Consider the following 18,766-nt stretch of genomic DNA (forward strand, 5'->3'; position numbering starts at 1 on the left):
GATCTTAAGTAGAATATGAACAATGAATTTCAGCTAGGTCCCTATCCACAGCCCTTATTTCTCACATTGTTCCAGCCTTTCTCCGATGTTGTAGACGAACCGGCGTGCCGCACCTGCAGTAATAAATACATAAACCAGGGTGTTATGACTAGCGTCGTCAATCTTAGCGTTGGCAGGCAGGCCTCAGAATATCAGTTCTCGATAGAGTTGCAAGTGCGATGACAGATCTCCAAGAACCCATCTTGGCAGGGCTATTCCCATGAAAGTAGTACAATGTAATGGTCATTTTACTTGTTAGCACTATACAAGATAAAGTACTCGTAACAGGGGCCACAGGGGCCAACCTATATCCGAATAGGAGTAGCTTGGCATATGTAGCCAGGAAAGATGATAAGATCAAGGGCAAGCCAATTTTACACCACACTCTATACTATCGGTGACACGTCAGTATGCATGATGGCTGCGTCTCTATTTAAGGGCACCAGAGACCGCAACTTGCATATGGTTAGTGTTACCACTGTATATACTTTTGCTAGACGAAATATATTACTTACGACTGTAAGTATGTATTGATATTTGCCTTATAAAAGTTGCGGCTGATAAAGGGAACCGCAAAGCATATACCGTCATTAGAGATTGAGGAAATATATTAGTTATAACAAAGACCTGGGCTCCCGATATACCTGACCATCTAGATAATTCCGCCAAACTACACGCTATGAATATTTATGTCTTTCAAGAACGTTCCATTGAGAATCTCAGGAACTTTGATATATTCATTGAGAATTTCTGAAACCTTCGGGCTGCTACATCGATAACAGTTGCCACCAGGGATATATGGTCTAAGACCCCAGCGCACAAAGTCGTCTTCATAAAAACTTAGCGACTCCGGGCCGTCCAGTATATCCGTCTGCTCATGGTCAATGAACCAGCTAGCAACATTAGCATAGATAGATATAACCATCCGTGTGCGTCAGGCTTACCACTTATTCTCCTGCTCATCATAGATGATATTCTCTTTGCGTGGGTCCTCAGCATATGCATTATACGACAAGAAGTTCCTACCAAAAAATTCAGCCTCCGACATGAGCGTAGTAGATATAGGGAAACATACGTATAACCTCTGCGAAATGCTTCCCGTATCTTCTCCCGTTTCGCTTCGTTATACCGCCAGAAATCTGTCAAAGGAGCTCCGGGGCACTTCTGCATAATCAATATGACGACATATCCCATTGGTATAGACATTTCTATAGACTGATAGTGATTAACCCGATATAAAAGCTGGGGAACCACACTGCACCTTTTTTTATTGAGGTGAGTTAAGGTAAGTATTTCCGTGGCTGTCGGGCCTGGGATACACTCCGTGACAGCCTCCCGAGCACGAATATTTGGATCAGAGTTCGCTGGATATATGTGAGGAACCCTATTGATATACCATATAGCATATATTAGAGCCCTCTCGCGTCGAGTTATATATTTTGCAGCGTGTATCTTAACTTACTGCATCCGAACCTTGATGATGGCTTCCTTTCCAACAGACTGACCCTTCACCTGGTGGCAGTGATATACTGCCTGGGACTCTGCAAGAGCCACATCACGCTCATCATGAAACCTGATAGATTTCTCACTGATCTTTTTATCGAATTTCCACTCGCTCTCGTCGGGGCAGGTGAACGTGCTATCCTTGAACATGTCGCCTATCCAGTTTAGGCAGCCATACCGGCCCATGATGTGCACTAGCGAATATTGTTTAGAAATTTGTATGGGCTGATCGTCCAGCTAAATTTGAGATGTTGCCTGTTTATGTTAATAAGTATTAGTTTACATAAGCTAGTCATAACGTTGAAAATTGGTGTATCGAGAACTGGGCCATGCCAGCTCCCGGCAATGTTGTGATATAGAAGACAAACTAGTCGCGTGAAACACTTCCTGGTTTATCATAATCCCTAAAAGAAGGTAATATGACTTCATCTGCATATGAAGGAAGTTACAGTTTGGTTCTCTCAATCGAGCTATACCTTGAGTGGGAGATCCTACAGATGCCCAGCCTGCGAATCTCATAACATGACCATCTCGTATAATGATGGAAGTTCGCGACTTTAAATTCAAGCGCGAGGAGAACGTCCAATAACTGTTGCCATAAAGGATGCGACTTCTTCCAAAAATTTTAGTTGTGTTCTCTAGTGGAGCGCCACCTTGTAAAAAGAAGTGGAAGCTGGCTAGAATGTGACTGTAAAGGGCAAACTAGTTGACTGCCAATACAATAATCAAGAATAGAACCTGGGCAGATTCAACCGGGACGGCGTTCTCGAAGCTGAGTTAAGATGGCCACGATATCATTAATGATGATTTCTTAAGCCATATACCCACAGAGTTTCAAGGCCTGTGCCTTGAGTATAGTTCGCCATGATATATATGCCCCTTGGTACATTGTACGTACACCTGACTCGAACACCTGGGGTTGGGGTGCGTTCTACAATGTAGAGCAGTGTTTCAAGTCCTGGGAGCTGACACAGCTCCTTTATGACATGGTTCCAACCGGAGTTGGACCTACACCGTAGAGACCCCAAGACTAACTGGGTCATCCTAAATCGAGCGTGGGGAATGATGGCTTTCGAATCAACATTGACGACCTTAGCTGGAATTACTCTTGGCTCTTCAGGGAGGTTGAAAGAAGAGAAAACGTAGGGCTAGGCCCGCATCAGGTGACAAAGCTTAGTTTCCCGCTTGTATAAAAGTCAATTTCATATATGTAAAACAAAGACGGAGACTTTTTCCAGGAGGTCGTATTATTCTCACAGCCTTACTACTTTGTGTGTATATTTTTCTCTCGTACAAAGTGCTCAACAAACTATTCTACACTGCCTTCACTTTCCTCTCTATCCTTTACAATACTGCCATCTGCTCTGCTTCTCTTGTCAACCATCACGAACTGTATATTATGTCATACACGCCGAATAGGGTCTAGCGTGGATCTGCGGTTAAATAAGGTTTTACATGGGAATACGCCCGCGTACCAGCCGGTAATATATTACGTCAATACGACCCTAGGATACGGCTCTACACACTTTACATATTCTTCTACGTAGTGATATCCGTAGACGATAGACATCCGACATGGAGGAGACGGTGAAAGACGCTACTGGGGAGACCTGCAGAGGGTATTTGTCCAAGGGAGAATGAAGTGAGTAGCGTGGCGAGCTAACTCCTTGGTATGAGTAAGTGTTCTATGTAGTGTAAGAGGAAGTGGAGATAGTTCGGCGTTATGGGAGTACAGGCGGTGTCAGGTGACGACCACGAAGCTCCCTCCACTATGCGGCCTTGGCCGTTTTTCTTTCTTCTTCTTCCATCTTGACAACTTCATCTTTTCTTCTCTGCTTCATCTTCTTCTACTCTTCTTCTTCTGCTGCTGCTTCACTTGTTCTAATTGTCTACCTCTTCTACTGTTCTACTGCTACTCTCACTCCTCTACGTTGTATCTTCTCTACGATTCTATAAAAAAATACAGACTAAGTACGCCCTGCAGTCGCCCCTGGAGGAGCGGATCCTCCGTTTTCGCCTCTTCCCTTTGCTTCTACGCCCTTATACCTCTACCTCTACATCTACCTGTTTGTCTGTCTGGGATAAGATACAGTGGCTCTCACACCGGCTCGGTTCGGAGGTCTTGTATAGATAGACAGCTCGAGAAGACTTGGAGACTGGCAGCCAAAGGAGAGAGAAAGAGAAGAGAAGAGAACCAAGTCTCACAGATAAATATTACCTGCTGGGAGAATCTTTGTCTGACTCTTTGGGTGTGCTGTGTTGCCTGCTGGTTGTCCCTCCACAGATATCTATCTGTGCCTTCCTGTTGCCTCTTCTTGTCTTGTTATTATTATTCTCTCTCTGTCTGTCTGTCTGTCCAGATTGATACTGCAAAGGAAAGGATCAATCTATCAAGAAGAAAGTGGACAGCAAAAGAAAGAAAAAAAGAAACAAAACCAGTAGCTGTTCTGCTCTTCATCTCTGTTCTTGCTCTTGTTCTGCCTTCTACAGCCAAAAATTCTACAAGCCAAAGCCAACAACAACAACCGCCACAACAAGCCCATCTATCCACCGAAAGAAAAGAAAGAAAAAAGAAAAAGAGAAAAAGAAGCGGTACTAATCATTATCATCTCAAGTTATAGAACCGGGCCAAAACAATAGTTATTCTATCAGTATACTCCCCGTACATAGCATGACTCCCTCTGACCTCGCTCGATCTCCTTGCCCTCATACTCCTCCCTTGCCCGTCTCTGCCCCCGACCAGAGTAATGACATTGACCTCCCCGATGCCGACGACCTGGAAGATCTCAAGATAGCTGCTCACAAGAGGCAGGACTCCTTCAGCTCCCAGGCTCACTCCCATTCTCGCTCCAGCAGCATCGGAGGCGCCTCCTTTGGCTCCATCGAGGAAGACAATACCGGTACATCTTCCCTTATATATCTTATACCAATATGTTATACTTGGCCCTAATTCGATTATGATAATATGCAGGAATCGCCCAGTCCTTTCTTGACACTAAGGAAAACAATTCTTCTGGTGATAAGGCACACACCGCAAACTGTTCGGCCGTCCAGGTCCAGGAGCCCAAGGCTCAGATTCCCGACTTCTGCTGCCCATGTGGCACCTTTCGAGGATGGAAACAGATTCGTCTTGGGGGGAGGAAGCAGAGCAGAAGCTACAGTGACTTACGGCTCCTTGGAGGAGCTCAGGCAAGAGGATGGGCATGGGAAGAGGAAATCCCAGATCTGGCACCGCCAAAGGTACGGGAGCAGCAGCAGCATCATCAGCAGCAGCAACAAAAGGAGCTACGCCCACCTCTCAGAGAGATCAAGCGAGCCTGTCTTGAGAGGCTGCCGGTAGAGATACTGGATGAGATCATATCGTATCTGGCTCTGGATATCCCACCAAACGGATACACTCCTCGCAATGTAGACTTGATATCATGTCTGCTGACCTGCCGCACTCTGCACTCTGCCACCTTGGGAGTGCTCTACAGGCACATCACCTTTCCCCACTCCATCATCTTCTCCAAGGCTCTCAACCATATTCGCCAGTATCCCTCTCTAGGCACAATTGTTCGACGGCTGGACTTCTCACATTTCACTTCCGTCGGCCTCGGACGCACTCAGCAAATGAACGTTGAGATCCAAAACCTCACTTCCAAGACTCTGCTGCAGTGTCTAGATCTGCTGCCAAATCTCAAGGAGTTGCTTCTCCAGGAACACGTTGAGGACGACGTAGACGGAGATGTTGTTCGCAAGATCTTTATCACCAAGACTCTTCTCCGGGCAATCGACTTCTGCGGCTGCTCGTCTGCAAAATTCTCCTCTGGTTTCCTCAGCGCTGTCACTCAGGAGCCCAACTTCCCCAGTGTCCTTCCTAACCTTCGTCGCCTATCTCTCCATGAGTGTACTGGTCTGCCTGACGAGGCCTTCCAATCTCTTCTACCACGACTCACCAACCTCACCCATCTCGATGTTGCCCATACGCAGATAAGCAACAGCACCCTCTTCTTGATCCCATACACCGCTCGAATCACTCACCTCAACATCTCAAGGTGCACCAAACTTACCGGCCCAGAGGTCGTCAGGTTCCTCACCACTCATCCAGCAGTAACATCCTCGCTAGTCTACCTTAACATCATGGTAGACGCTTCACGACACCGTATCCTTGAGGAGGCTGATGTACCAAACCTCCTACCACACCTCACCTCCACCCTCCGCTCTCTAAACCTAGGGGGTGCCCGTATCTCTTCTGCCCACATGCCTGACCTTCTCAGGCTCTCCAAGCACGTCGAAGAACTCGGCTTATCCTCTGCAGACCTCACTCTAGATGACATAAACTCCTTCTTTGCCCCTCCACCAGATTCCTCCACCGACTCATCCACCCCGACCCCCTGGCAGCCTTCTCACCTTCGCTACCTCGACCTGACTCGTAACCCTTATCTGACACAGGCTGCCCTTTTCAACTCCAAATCATGTCTGCTGGTCACTCCTCAAAGTTATCCACTGCTAGTTATCGAGCTGAGTGAACGAATCATCGCTCCGCTGCGCACGCGTAGCAAGTCTAGCAACAACCGTAGCGGATGGGTGGTTCGTGAACTGGGCAGGAGAGGCTGGTATGTTCGTGAACCAAGCGGTGATCCTGCTATGCCTATTGATGATGGTCAGAGAAGCTGGAAGATGGGAGCACATTGGTGGGGGACCAGGAAGATTCCTGTCTCTGTGGGTGATGTCGGTGGCATCTATGGACATTATATGTTCAAGAAGTGATGGCCATCCTTAAAACACATTATCATCCACTAGCCTACTGCCCCTTTTAACACAATAAACCATGACCGTCAAAAAAAAGCAATAAACAACATAAGATGGAAAAATATAATAATTGAAAGAGTCCGGGTTTCTGGTTCCAGGAGCAAGCGAAATGGAGTTGGTCAGTTAAATGGATTTGCTTCTCTCTATTTTATGTATGTTTTCTCTTGAGCATCCCCTTCCCTGTTCCCTATTAGTCACTCTTCCTACAGATATGTATGATGGCGTGTTATAGGCATTGTGGGTTCACGTTCTTGATATCCTTTCTCGTTATTTCCGTGTATCTCTACTCATTTGTCTTTTGCTTCTCTTCCATTACCAGTCTTGTATTACTTTTTATTTGATATCTTTTATCAGGCTCTCTTTCTCCTTCACAGTCGAATTAAAGCAGTGTGTTAAATATATACCATTTCTATCATTTCGTATGCACACTAATATTTTCACAATCAAGAAAATGTACATATATACTTGATCAGTCCCCATACTGAACAGTATACTCTACATTCTTCTTGATAACTAACTTCGTTTTATCATCGTTCCAATCCGCTTCGGGATTCGCTTCTGTCCCACTCCCCCCTCCAGCAGTAATGGCGGTAGTGATCGTCCTCGCAGCCGCAGCAGGAGTCTCAATAATCGCATCGGACGCAACGGGCCCAGGCCCCACACTAGGCACGGTCCCGTGAGAATCAATGGATCCAGTACCCTTTCTTTCCCCCCTGTTTAAAAACGACACTCGTACCCCGCGGCTAGCGGTGCGAATATGTTTGTGTGTATGTGAATTTGCAGGCGCATGCGTAGGCGAGTGTATAGACCCCATCTCGTGATTTTCGTCCGATGATTGCAGACGTTGATGTTGTGGTGTTGGAGAAGCTGGTGAGAAAAGTGAAAAACGTGTAAAGGAGGTCGAGGTCATAGATTTATTTTCAGATTTACTCGCTATCGATCGAGACAAGGATGTAGAAAGTTGACTCTTTCTTCGAGGTCGCTGCTTTTTTTGTCCCTGTCCGTTGCCATTGCTGTACGGCCTGGAGAGAAAACTGTGCTCCTTCGATCTGGATGTGTGTGTGCCGCTTTCTAGATCGCGTGAGTATCCGTTGTCAACGGTACTTCCGTTACTGTTGTTCTTTGTGCTTTGTAGTGATTGATCGCCTGCTGTGCCGTAGTTTGTGCTCACTGCTGCTGTGAATGGTTTAAGTGCGAAGATTGTGCAGGCGATCACATTGTAGTTGAGATTGATTTGGGTCCAGACTGATGAGTCGATTAGGTCCAGGGTGAGGTTTGTATGGTCGCTGCATATGTTGAGAAAGTGAAGCCTTATTATGGAGAGAGCGATTATTCTGTGGACGTACGTTAATATCGGTTTTTTTTGAAGAGCATGTGGTTGTGGTAAGGATAAAAACTCACGGTAACCGGGCAGCAAAGGCGCTCAACACTACGACTTTTGTTCCAAGTCGCATTTGAAGCCCCCGGATGAGGTGTACGGCAAGGAGAAATATGATGATTTCGGATAAAACGTCAAACGAGACGATGACTTGCCATTTGACAAGCTAAGGGTTGACATACATTAGTTTGATGTATCTAGATGCTAACAAGCGATTTGCATACCTTGAGTTTGCAGTAGGAGATGCTAAAAGCCTTTACGGTTTTCGTGTCTAGGATCCCACTCCTGATACCGACTGCCACGATCGCGCCGATGGCCCATAGTGTGCAGAAACCGAGTGTCGCTAGTGTAGCACGGTTGTGTGTTTTTTTAGGTGTCAGTTTGAGGAAGATGCATATTACACAGCATTTCGAGAGATAGAGGGTAGTCAGATATAGGATCTCGCTGGAGAAGAAGGCCTGGTAAAAGCGGTTAGCCAGAATAATTGCAGGGGGTATATATCTCTATGCTATCAGCAGGAGAACAAATAATTCCTTACCCGTCGCAATATTATCAAGTTGTCGTGATCTATGAGGTCAGCAGAAGTGCCAAACCCCTTGGATACGGAGACAAATATTAATATTGATTGGCAGAAAGCGACAAACTAGACATTTGCTAGGTAAGTAATGGTTCAGAATATCAGCTTCCAGAGAGGATAATACACACTGCTGAGCCTAGAAGGAAAAAGTCATCTCGTCCATAATGTGGGTTGATTGCGAGGTGAATATATAGTCTGATAGTTAAGCCGGTCAAGGTGACAGCACCTGCGATCGCACCGGCGATAACAACCAGGGACCCTCGATGGGTTGCGTCGAGCGGTAGCAGAGGTGGGGATTGGTCGGGTAGGAGAGGCATGGTAGTCGCTGTGATAGTGGATCACCCGCGACCAGGAGAGCTCGTAAACGATATCTGAACAGGCAAGTCGCTTATTCAACGCTATAAAGGAGCACGCATTCCCTCCAAGCAAGGTCAGAGAGAAGTCAGGACAGTCTATCCATCCTGAGGAAATGTGAAGGAAGCGAGGATAATGTGATCTTCAAGAGCAATGTCTCCTCTGACTGTGCCTCCCTGGTATAGATCTGAATCTGAAAATCGAAAGGGAAAAAAAAGGGGAAAAAGTAAGAGTTAGGCTCCATGATCCGTATATATGTATACCAGCTCATGCGACACATGCACCCCATAGATCTTGGGTGTGGTCATCATGCTTCAGGTAAGAGTTGCACAAAGCAATGAAAAGAAAAGGCGAAAACCGTAAAGTCGGATCGACTTCCGGGCTGGTGAAGATAGCCAGTTAACGGGAGGCGTGCAAGCCGAGGCAGATCCTGGCCTTTGGAGAGTTCTATTTTTGTTTTTTTCTCCGTGCTTTATTTTTTTCTTTTTGGAGAGGTATGTATGATATATTTTAGGGGCAAATGGTATCTCTAGCTTGAAGAGCGGGAAAAACAAGACTATGAAGGAGATATTAAACTGTGCTCTATAGGGCGCTAAACTGTTGCGGTCAATATGGATCTCTTGGCGGCAATGGCGGGAGGTGGGCCCTCTGGACAGAGCTTAGGTTTGATGACTCAGCAGATATCCTGGTAGTTTTATCGGGCCCCTTAACCTAAAGCCAACTACCGACCTTGTGGCTCGCCTAGCTACATATCAGCTTCTGCATTAAGCATCGAGCAGCATATTCGTGCAGCAGATTGAAAAAGCAACGGGGGTGAAAGGGGGGGGGTTGGAAAGCAAGAGAATTAAACGGCAGTTGGACGACAGGAGGACGGCCGCGTATGAGCAATTCTGATGGGTTCCATTCTCGCCCAAGGCTCACCTGATCGTGAGGTTTTCTTTTTGCTCTGGCTGCAGTGTAACCAGCGTCCCATTCGTTGGATCTTCGTCTCTCTCCCTGAGCCACATCAAATTCCCCGATCCGGTATAATGCTCCTGATTTACTCTTTCTCCTAAGGCTTTTTTCTCTTAGTATTATCGATAGGGATAAAGGTAGCTTGAACAACTCACATCTTTCATCCTAATAGTAATTATTTTTGGTTCAAGTAGTGCAATTTAAACAAGGTTTGAAGTGAGCATCAAGGTACACGAATACAAGTGGTCCTTGGAATCGCAAGAGTTGATGGAGCCTCAGATTCAGATCTATCTTGTTGGACTCTAAGCGAATCCAGACGTTTTCCATAGTTTCAGTATGTGGCAGTAATTCCTGGATTTTTTTTAGAATTGGCCTCCTCGTGAGAAAGACACTTGAATGAGGAACCATTTTCTGAACTCGCTAACTTTTCAATAAGTCGAACTCGACAGCGGCTGTCATTATTTTCTAGGTAGAAATGGCGATGGAAGTTTTGACGAAGTGAAGCTGACGTGATGACATAATAAAACAACGTCGACAACTTTTCATCCGACGACGACGACGACATTTTACTACTTACTAGAACCAAGATTTTTTAATATCGCACGCTATATGAGCGTTTCTCGATAAGGTCTGGGATTCAACCCGATCCCAGTTGTACAGAGTATCACATCCACTGATAACAGGATTCTTTGTCCCACAGGACCACTCGTGAGAGAGGGGGACCCAGAGGAGGCAAGGTGCGCGGGTGCAGACATCCGTTATGCGTCGCTCGGGACGGGGCTCCCAACGCCATGGTGTGTGACGGCCCACCGACAGGGACCCTAGGTGGCCATTTTAGTGAGGGTTTAGGCTTCCGTGGCGGTCAACTAAGTCTGTATAGAGGACTGATCAGATCTGATCGACTCTTGGCCCGGCTCCCCGTTGGTCACGATGCCTCACTCGAATTCCTCTGCAAAGTTCAAGCCTAAGGAGCACTCAAAAACCCTTTTTCTTTTCCTTGGGTCTGGCTCTTGTTTGGTCAGTGCATCTGTGGACGGACGCCATGTTGCAAAGCCTCCAAGTTGAGAGCTCTGATACCGCTCGCCAACGCTATCGATAACTAGCTGTATGAACAGTATGCTATTTTGGTCCACGCCAGTGGCCAATAATTCAGAGAGGGGACTTGCACAGGCTGAGCACAGCTCTGCCTGGGCTGCCTGGGCCCTGAAGAAGCGTAAACTTGGCTTTTTCCGCGGGTACGTATACTCGATACCTCCACCTTGGGGTTTCCACAGGCCCCCTGGCCTGCAGGAGGAGTTTATTCTCCCACTTGCATGGGCTGGGACCGTTCAAGGGATACTAGCATTGTCGCAATACCTCGTCTTTCCTTTTTTTTCCATTCCCCATCCCTTGTTTAGTCTTGGATATCTATTCCAGACCATGATATTAGCATTCTACTCGCAAAAGTTATACTTCATAATATTTCTTTTAAGAGAGGTCACTTCGCCCGTGGTGCCTGTGTGCCATTATTGAACTTACGGGGGGATGTTAATATTAGACAGGTTTTTTCTTCCTTTTTCCTGTCAATGTTGCAGGTTTTCCACGTTGTTCAAAATTTCCGATTTTCGCCCTTTCTTCCATCCATTGTGATTTCATCCTTTCCAACACAGCCTGCAATTTCCCAATCACCTCCATTCCACCCTTTTTTTTCTACCCCTGGTTCCTTGTCCATCCCAAATCTTGGTGGGATCCAACGGTTGAAACTCTATTCTACTCTCTTTCTTTGACACAGAAACTGTGAATACTAGAGATATCTTTGTATTTGGGCATTCCGATTCGACACCTGCAAAGATGTCTTCCGACAGCACTTCTACAAGGCGGTTGAAGACTGCCGAAGACACCGTCGGACATCCTGAAGAAGGCTTCGAGTATGATGAACAGCATCAGCATGTCCCGGCGAAATATCTCGGGACTTCTCGAGATCGAGATGATATGTGCCAGCTGGGGAAGACACAGGTCTTGCGCGTATGTCTGCACATCTTCTTCATAGTTGATCAATTATTTACTCTTGGAATGATGATTTAACATGGCATTTTGAATACTGTGTATAGAGAAATTTCCGCTTTGTCTCTATTCTCGGATTCGCATGCACACTGATTGCTACCTGGGAGGTGGTGTTGAGGTACTATTCTCGCTTTCACTGGCTCTGGATGGATAACTGACGAAGGGCAGTCTTCTCGGATTTGCCTTGCTCGATGGAGGAACTGCCGGCCTCATCTGGGGATTTCTTGCTGTCTCATGCGGATTCACTCTAGTATTTGCAAGTCTTGCAGAGATCGCTTCCATGTGAGCCTATCCCCCCATCCATCTTCATTCCTGCAGTATATACTCATTACAAACAGGTCCCCGACAGCCGGAGGCCAGTATCACTGGGTTTCCGAGTTCGCCCCACCGAGCTGCCAAAAATACCTTAGCTACCTCACTGGTAAGAGCTTCATCTTAGTCACAGCTGTCTTCACCTTTAGGTCTATATACTAAGGCTCTACTTAGGCTGGCTCTGCTCGACTGGATGGCAATGCGCCATCGTTACAATCGCATTCTTAGCCGGAACCATCATCCAGGGTCTCCTGATATTAAACCTTCCGGAGTACAACCCCCAACGCTGGCATGGCACCATGCTAGTTATTGCTATCTCGGCTTTTTCCATCATATTCAACACTTTCCTCGCAAAAAAGCTTCCCCTGGTCGAGGCTTTACTTCTTCTCCTTCACGTCATTGGAATAATTGCAGTTATCGTGCCACTTGTGGTGCTTTCTCCCCGCAGCAGTGCCGAGACCGTCTTCACTGAATTTAATAACGGCGGGGGATGGAGCACCGCAGGGGTTGCAGTCATGGTTGGGCTCCCTCCAGCCATTGCATCGATGATAGGCTACGACTGTGCAGTCCACATGGGTATGTATTCTTCATGCAAGAAACCCTGCAATATTTCCCTTATTCCCAGAACAAAGTGCTAAAACGTGCCTTTTCTTCACGCATTTAGCCGAAGAAATCAAAGATGCTTCAAAGACGCTGCCCCAGGCCATGATGAGTGCAGTGGGTGTCAACTTTGTTCTAGGCCTGGCTGTCATTCTCACTATATGCTTTACTGTGGGGGATATTCAAGCTGTCCTTGCCAGTCCCACCGGATTCCCGTTTATTCAAATCTTCTTCAATGCCACCCAGAGCCATGCAGCCACCAATGCCATGACGTCGATCGTCGTGATTACACTCGTTGCAAGCACTATCACCGAAGTGGCAACTGCATCCAGACAGACTTGGTCGTTTGCCAGGGATAGAGGAGTCCCGTTTGCTGACTTTCTCTCCCACGTAAGTTAGAAAACTATTTTCTCCTTACCCACTAATGCCGCATGATTGCATGATTCTATTTAATTATTCCCTGCTAATGTGTAGCAATCAATACCAGGTCAACCCATCATGGAACATTCCTCTACACTCCGTGATAGTCTCCCTCATCGTGACTATCCTGCTCTCGCTCATCAATGTTGGCTCAACTACCGCTCTGAATGCCATCACCTCTCTCACGGTAGCCTCATTGATGAGTGCGTACCTGATTTCCATTGGCTGCGTGCTTCTCAAGCGCATACGCGGTGAACCACTCCCTTCCCGACGCTGGTCTCTTGGCAGATGGGGAGGATTCATCAATGCCGTGGCAATGTTGTTTCTCCTCCCGTTGTTTGTATTCTCTTTCTTCCCGTTGACTAAGCAAGTGGAGGTTACAACCATGAACTGGAGCTCGCTCATCTACGTCTCGGTGATCTTGTTTGCGACTATCTATTATTTCATCTATGGCAGGAAGACATATGTGCCTCCAAACTCCCTTATAAGGAGACCATTCAAGCCCTGAGGTTTCACGATGCTAGCCGCACTTACCTCTTGTCCTTTTTTTTCTTGTTTTTTTACATTCTCTCACATATTTTATTATTCATACATGGTATCCCGGCAATCGGCGACTTGGGACGGCGAAGGTGGCTTGCAATGTCGACTTTATTCTTTCCTCTTTCTGTCTTTTACTGTACTTGTATAAAACGTGCGCTTGGTCTTGGGTCGAGCGGGAACTATATAACTCGCCCGTTGTTGACCTTGTCCAATTAATTTAGCTGAAAAATCAAAAAAAAGGCCCCAGTTATTATAGTTTGCAGCTAAAATAATACGGGATGTCTGTTATGCTACTCCGTACTTGCTGCAGCAATGATAAAACCCCAGCGTGGGTTGGGATTTGCCTGGAGCTTTCGATCAAGGGGGAAAGTAGTTCCGCAGAATCTGCATGATGGCGGAGCTACCACGATAACAATTCCCACATGAGCTGCCATGGACCAAGATTTGGGCATCACGTTTATGGAGCATGGCCGGTTTTGTGCAACCGGATGGAAGATGTTTGGCGCAATTAGTTATCCATGTGTGAGGAGTGGATGTATATAAAACTATTATGCGAGGGCAGGGCGGGATGTAGTAAACCCCGAATCAACGGCGTCTCCCTCCACAGTATGGGCTCCGATAACTAATATATACACATCTCCGGTCTGGATGGCTTTCCTATAAGAAGGAATAGTGTGTATCTTGTTTTTATACTTTTACCAACAGGGCCAGTTTACCATTCGTTCGTCGTGGGGTTAACTAAACGACAGTTGTGACCGGTAAGATGGGAGCGCCCCTATATATGACTTGAACTTCTTCCTGGCATGCCATAGCCCTTCTTGAACGAGATTCCTCAAGTCAGCCTCATTCATCATCGAAGCAAGCCCAGAATAAAAGAAAGAAAAAAGAAGAGTGGAAGCTATGATTTTCCTACTCGTCCTCCCTGTCCTCGCCTTGTGCGCCTATCGATATATCATCTACCCCTTATACTTCTCGCCACTCGCCCGGATCCCCAAGGCACACTTTACATCCGCATTTCTTCCCACATGGCTCTGGTGGATACGCAACTACCGCTGCCGCGAGGTATCGACCATCTATGCCCTTCACAAGAAACTGGGGCCGATCGTGCAGCTGGCCCCGAATGAAGTCAGCGTCAACTCAGCCAACGGCCTCAAAGCCATCTACCTTGGCGGATTCCCCAAAGACAACTATTATGAGGACCTGTTCATGAATTATGAACGCTACCCTAACCTGGCCAGCATGCTGTCCTTCAAGGCTCACTCGGAGCAGAAGAGGATGGTGTCCCGTGTCTATTCGAAGTCTTTCATCTTGGCCTCCGAGGACCTGAGAGTGGCCTCCGAACAGCTAATCTGGGAGAGATACTTGCCTATGTTCGAGAAGATTGCGTTGCCGTCCTCTTTCCCTGCGGATAGTGAAGAAGAGAGATTGAACCTTAGCCGGGACAAGACGCTGAACGTCTTCCCTCCCTTCCAGGCTTTGGGTATGGATTTCATGACGGCATACCTCTTCGGAATTGATGCCAGTACCGACTTTCTCCGTGATACGCAGTATCGTGACCGCTGGCTGAAGCTATATTCCGTGTTCAAGACCCAGCTTCCAAAGCAGAGAGCGTTTGGAGAGGTTGAAAGCCTCTGCCTGAAGATGTGCGACAGGGTTGCGAGCCAGATATCTGGGAAGGAGAAGGCGGAAGCTGAGCCCAAGCCCGGCTCTACCAGGCCAGTGGTATATGGTCAACTCTCAAACGGGATCCTCTCTCAGATAAACCCCAACAACGATGTCGAAAAGGCGGATGCCAGGCTCAGAATCGCCTCGGAAATGATGGATCATATAGTTGCCGGCCACGAAACGACCGGGATAACGCTGACTTATATCGTCTATGAAATGTCGCGCAACCCTTCACTGCAAAAAAAGCTGCGAGAAGAACTGCTCACCTTATCCCCCCCCATATTCTATAGGCGGGGCGGCACCTCGGAGACCACCAGCGGCGGAGATGAAAAGGGCAGCCGGCTCCCTTCTTTCCATGCTCTCGATGATCTCCCGTTGCTCAACGGAATCGTCCATGAAACCCTTCGTGTATACCCAGCTGCACCATTGCCGTTGCCTCGAATCGCGCCAGCAGATCGGCCAGTAGAGCTTGAGGGCTACCAGATACCTGCCGGTACCCGAGTGATGTCCTCTGCGTATACCTTACACCGAACTCCGGACATATTCCCAGAACCGGAGCGCTGGAAGCCCCAAAGATGGGTCGACGCAAGCAAGGTGGAACTCGAGAAGATGAGAAGGCTTTTCTGGGCGTTTGGTAGCGGTGGAAGAATGTGCCTAGGAAGCAACTTTGCACTTCAGGGTATGTATGGTCTAACGATTTCAAGTCCATGGCCGTTGGCTGACCTGAAACACTCTATTTAGATATAAAACTCGCCATTGCGGCGCTTTACACGAACTATACTACCTTTATCGCGGGCAACGATAACATGGAACAAACAGAGACATTCATAGCGCAGCCTGTTTCAGGGAAGCTGGTCATTGGAGTTAAGCACATCTAAGCAACAAACATGGCGCGAGAACGAAGTGAGAGAGCTGGTGGATATGTATGTAAAGCCGGAGTCAATAGACACACCATTACAACCAGGCCGACCACGAGTGCGTAGTTATACCCGTAACCTATCCCGTCGTTGAAGCCGTCGTGGCTTGCGGCTTCGTCTGCGCCGTAAAAGGAGAGGCATAGCATGTCACGTGTTTGTCTTTATGCCTCGGCTCGCACGGACCTTGATCTGCGAGTCAATCACGTGATATATGACTAATCACGATGCTTGTAAAAAGTTCCAAGCCAACGACCAAGATACTATCATGTCTGGGCCATGGACTGGCTTGTTTACTATCTGCCCCAATCTTGGACCTCTGCGAGCAGGCAAAAGCACAGAATGGACTTCTCAGTGACTCTGCGTATAGTAATCACGTCGTTAGAATCTCGGACACGATCGCAGTGAAGTACGGATATGGGTTTCCCCGGGCGAGGCTGCGACTCAACGCTACGCTTATCAGCATCTCAATCAGCGAGTTGTCAGGATTCCAAGGGTCTACCGCTACTTTCAAGACAAAACTGAGCCTTCATGGCCGAAAGGCTATCTATTATGGAATATATCCCTGGAAAATCTCTTGAAGATTTAGACCTGCTGCCTGATGACATCTCCGAGCGCCTGGCGGCCATCGTTTCTGAGCTCGCGTCAGTAAGAGAAGGTACTGTACCAGGACGAGTTGATGGTGGAACGCTTCAGGGCTACTTGTGGGGAGATAACGGCACTGGCGAAATATTCAATCTGCTGATGATATGAATCGCTGGCTCAACAAGCGACTAAAACTCACCAACAAAGAGATAGACCTGCGTCCGTATCCTTTGGTCCTCTGTCACCTTGACCTCTGCCGCCGTAACATCAAGCTGATGGAAGATAACTCAATATGTCTGCTTGACTGGGGCCATGCGGGATTTTTCCCTCAGTTTTTCGAAGCTGCTGCTTCTTGTGCATGAATGATAATTCTGGTTATGGGGAAAACCTTTACAATGCGATTATAAAGATTGCAAAACTGGCACAGGATGAGCAAGAGTGCGTTCGGGTGCTTTTGAAAGCCCGTGCCGCTAGTTTACGGTATATATTGTGAGTCAAAAGCCTGGACTGAAATATATAGTGGGTCGGATTAACTGTTCTATAGTGAACCGTTGGGTAAGGCCTTCCGCACCGACATTGATTCATTGCCCCTTTGCCACCTCTCCCATCTCCGGAACCCTGACTGCGCTAGGAACCAAAAGATACATCGTGTGGCCTGTCAAACTACAAAAAAGAGGTACTACCTAATGTGGCCAAATATTGTTTTGCATGAAGGACCTACACAACTGCGGTAAGAGTCGTGTTCATGCTGACCGAAAGTTACCGGGGGGAGTAGCAGAGTGCTCTGTCGATGTAGCTGATCCAAAGCTATGAAGTGTAGCCACAGAGTCCCTAAGCTCTCTACATTTCGAGAAAGGCATTTACACCTTACTTCACTATCACAGTTTTGTAAGTTTGGTATAATAACTCAGCTCCTAATAGGTCATTCATAGAGCCCGGCCCAGTGGATAGCTTGATATTGTGATTGATACTCCGTACTTTTGAATTAATAAATTTTAATAAATAACCACGTTTTGAATTAAACGGTAGAGCGAAGAAGCGTCAACTAGCTAAGTTACTTAGGAATTAGTTAGTTAGTAAGCGCCCTCTTATTTAATAGCATAACCAAAGTGAGCAGTAACAAAACCAAAAAAAAAAGGCTTTCAAGACAAACTACACTCTCACCTGTCCCCGCTGCCATGGCTCCTCAATTCTGTGATAGCTGTGGGATGATTCTTGATGAATTGGCGAGTACAACTATACAATGCGATGTCTGTGGAGAGCTGAACACGAGTAAGTTCATCAATCTCTAAGCGGGTCGTTAATTTTAAGCTTAAATTCATGTCATCAAAGACAGGCTGCTCACCCAGACAAAGGATATTATATCTACTTCCAGCAATTTCCCCTCGAGCCTACGTGCAAAGAGATCCCAGGTACAGGTTTCGACCGTCCAAGCGCGTGAGAGTAGGACAATCCAGGTGGACTGTGAAAAGTGCGATGCAAAGGAAGTCACCTGGTCGGAGATGCAACTGAGAAGTGCGGATGAAGGAAGCACAATATTCTATCGTTGTTCAAAATGCGGTCATAAGTAAGCTTTGCTGAAACTCCTATCCACTGCATGACTTTTGTGGCTAATCTAAGGTGTGATTTGTGCAGGTGGACTCAAAATAATTAAGTAGAAGCGGTTTCGACTCAGAATTTTGACTTCTACTAATATGATTTCATAATATTATATCTTCAATGGCTTAATGTTCGAATGTCTTAATCCTTTGAGGTAGTATTAGAAAGTTTTAGAACCCTTTCCGTGATTTTGCCTGGATGTCCCCTGTCCTTATGCCGGAAGTTTGGAATATGATGATGTTTTCCTAAGGGCTTTTCCGAGGAGTTTCTGAGTTATCCCCAGGGTTTAGTATGCTAAAAAAGGGTATTTAGCAAGTTGCCATGCAAGCGGTGCTTTTTGCACATGCGGAATATGACCATGATGTGCGAGGGGCAAGAAATGCTTGCGTTGCTCTGAGGCACGCCACGCATGCGAGGCGGTAAGTAATGGAATGCGAATCGCGTGTGGAATTAGGTTTGCTAATATTGGTAATATAGGTGCCTGATACT

The 18,766-nt window shown here is 46.9% G+C and overlaps 7 protein-coding genes across 7 annotated transcripts; 5 read left to right on the forward strand and 2 right to left on the reverse strand.

Moving 5' to 3' along the window:
• Positions 1–709: 709 nt before the first annotated feature.
• Positions 710–1,692, reverse strand: MCYG_06321 (uncharacterized protein; the record flags this gene model as incomplete). The annotated part of the gene is made up of 4 exons (XM_002844311.1): positions 710–932; positions 984–1,061; positions 1,115–1,423; positions 1,502–1,692. The coding sequence occupies 4 exons, from the start codon at positions 1,690–1,692 to the stop codon at positions 710–712; spliced, it is 801 nt and encodes a 266-aa protein (XP_002844357.1).
• Positions 1,693–4,213: 2,521 nt separating this feature from the next.
• MCYG_06322 (leucine Rich Repeat domain-containing protein) lies at positions 4,214–6,294 on the forward strand (the record flags this gene model as incomplete). The annotated part of the gene is made up of 2 exons (XM_002844312.1): positions 4,214–4,442; positions 4,514–6,294. 2 exons carry the CDS (start codon positions 4,214–4,216, stop codon positions 6,292–6,294), a joined length of 2,010 nt encoding a protein of 669 aa, XP_002844358.1.
• Positions 6,295–6,805: 511 nt separating this feature from the next.
• On the reverse strand, positions 6,806–8,608 carry MCYG_06323 (conserved hypothetical protein; the record flags this gene model as incomplete). Its single annotated transcript, XM_002844313.1, has 4 exons — positions 6,806–7,622; positions 7,738–7,880; positions 7,939–8,172; positions 8,420–8,608. 4 exons carry the CDS (start codon positions 8,606–8,608, stop codon positions 6,806–6,808), a joined length of 1,383 nt encoding a protein of 460 aa, XP_002844359.1.
• A 2,821-nt stretch (positions 8,609–11,429) lies between these two features.
• MCYG_06324 (choline transport protein) lies at positions 11,430–13,482 on the forward strand (the record flags this gene model as incomplete). The annotated part of the gene is made up of 7 exons (XM_002844314.1): positions 11,430–11,603; positions 11,690–11,760; positions 11,811–11,924; positions 11,981–12,063; positions 12,129–12,530; positions 12,619–12,944; positions 13,042–13,482. 7 exons carry the CDS (start codon positions 11,430–11,432, stop codon positions 13,480–13,482), a joined length of 1,611 nt encoding a protein of 536 aa, XP_002844360.1.
• A 932-nt stretch (positions 13,483–14,414) lies between these two features.
• MCYG_06325 (cytochrome P450 3A8) lies at positions 14,415–16,057 on the forward strand (the record flags this gene model as incomplete). Its single annotated transcript, XM_002844315.1, has 2 exons — positions 14,415–15,858; positions 15,921–16,057. 2 exons carry the CDS (start codon positions 14,415–14,417, stop codon positions 16,055–16,057), a joined length of 1,581 nt encoding a protein of 526 aa, XP_002844361.1.
• Positions 16,058–16,320: 263 nt separating this feature from the next.
• MCYG_06326 (conserved hypothetical protein) lies at positions 16,321–17,642 on the forward strand (the record flags this gene model as incomplete). The annotated part of the gene is made up of 7 exons (XM_002844316.1): positions 16,321–16,567; positions 16,620–16,817; positions 16,864–16,911; positions 17,011–17,167; positions 17,223–17,408; positions 17,531–17,566; positions 17,600–17,642. The coding sequence occupies 7 exons, from the start codon at positions 16,321–16,323 to the stop codon at positions 17,640–17,642; spliced, it is 915 nt and encodes a 304-aa protein (XP_002844362.1).
• Positions 17,643–17,856: 214 nt separating this feature from the next.
• On the forward strand, positions 17,857–18,332 carry MCYG_06327 (SpRPA12; the record flags this gene model as incomplete). The annotated part of the gene is made up of 3 exons (XM_002844317.1): positions 17,857–17,950; positions 18,011–18,245; positions 18,314–18,332. 3 exons carry the CDS (start codon positions 17,857–17,859, stop codon positions 18,330–18,332), a joined length of 348 nt encoding a protein of 115 aa, XP_002844363.1.
• Positions 18,333–18,766: the final 434 nt, after the last annotated feature.

This window comes from Microsporum canis, genomic scaffold (assembly GCF_000151145.1).
Source record: "Microsporum canis CBS 113480 supercont1.6 genomic scaffold, whole genome shotgun sequence".
Classification (NCBI taxonomy): Eukaryota; Fungi; Ascomycota; class Eurotiomycetes; order Onygenales; family Arthrodermataceae; genus Microsporum; species Microsporum canis.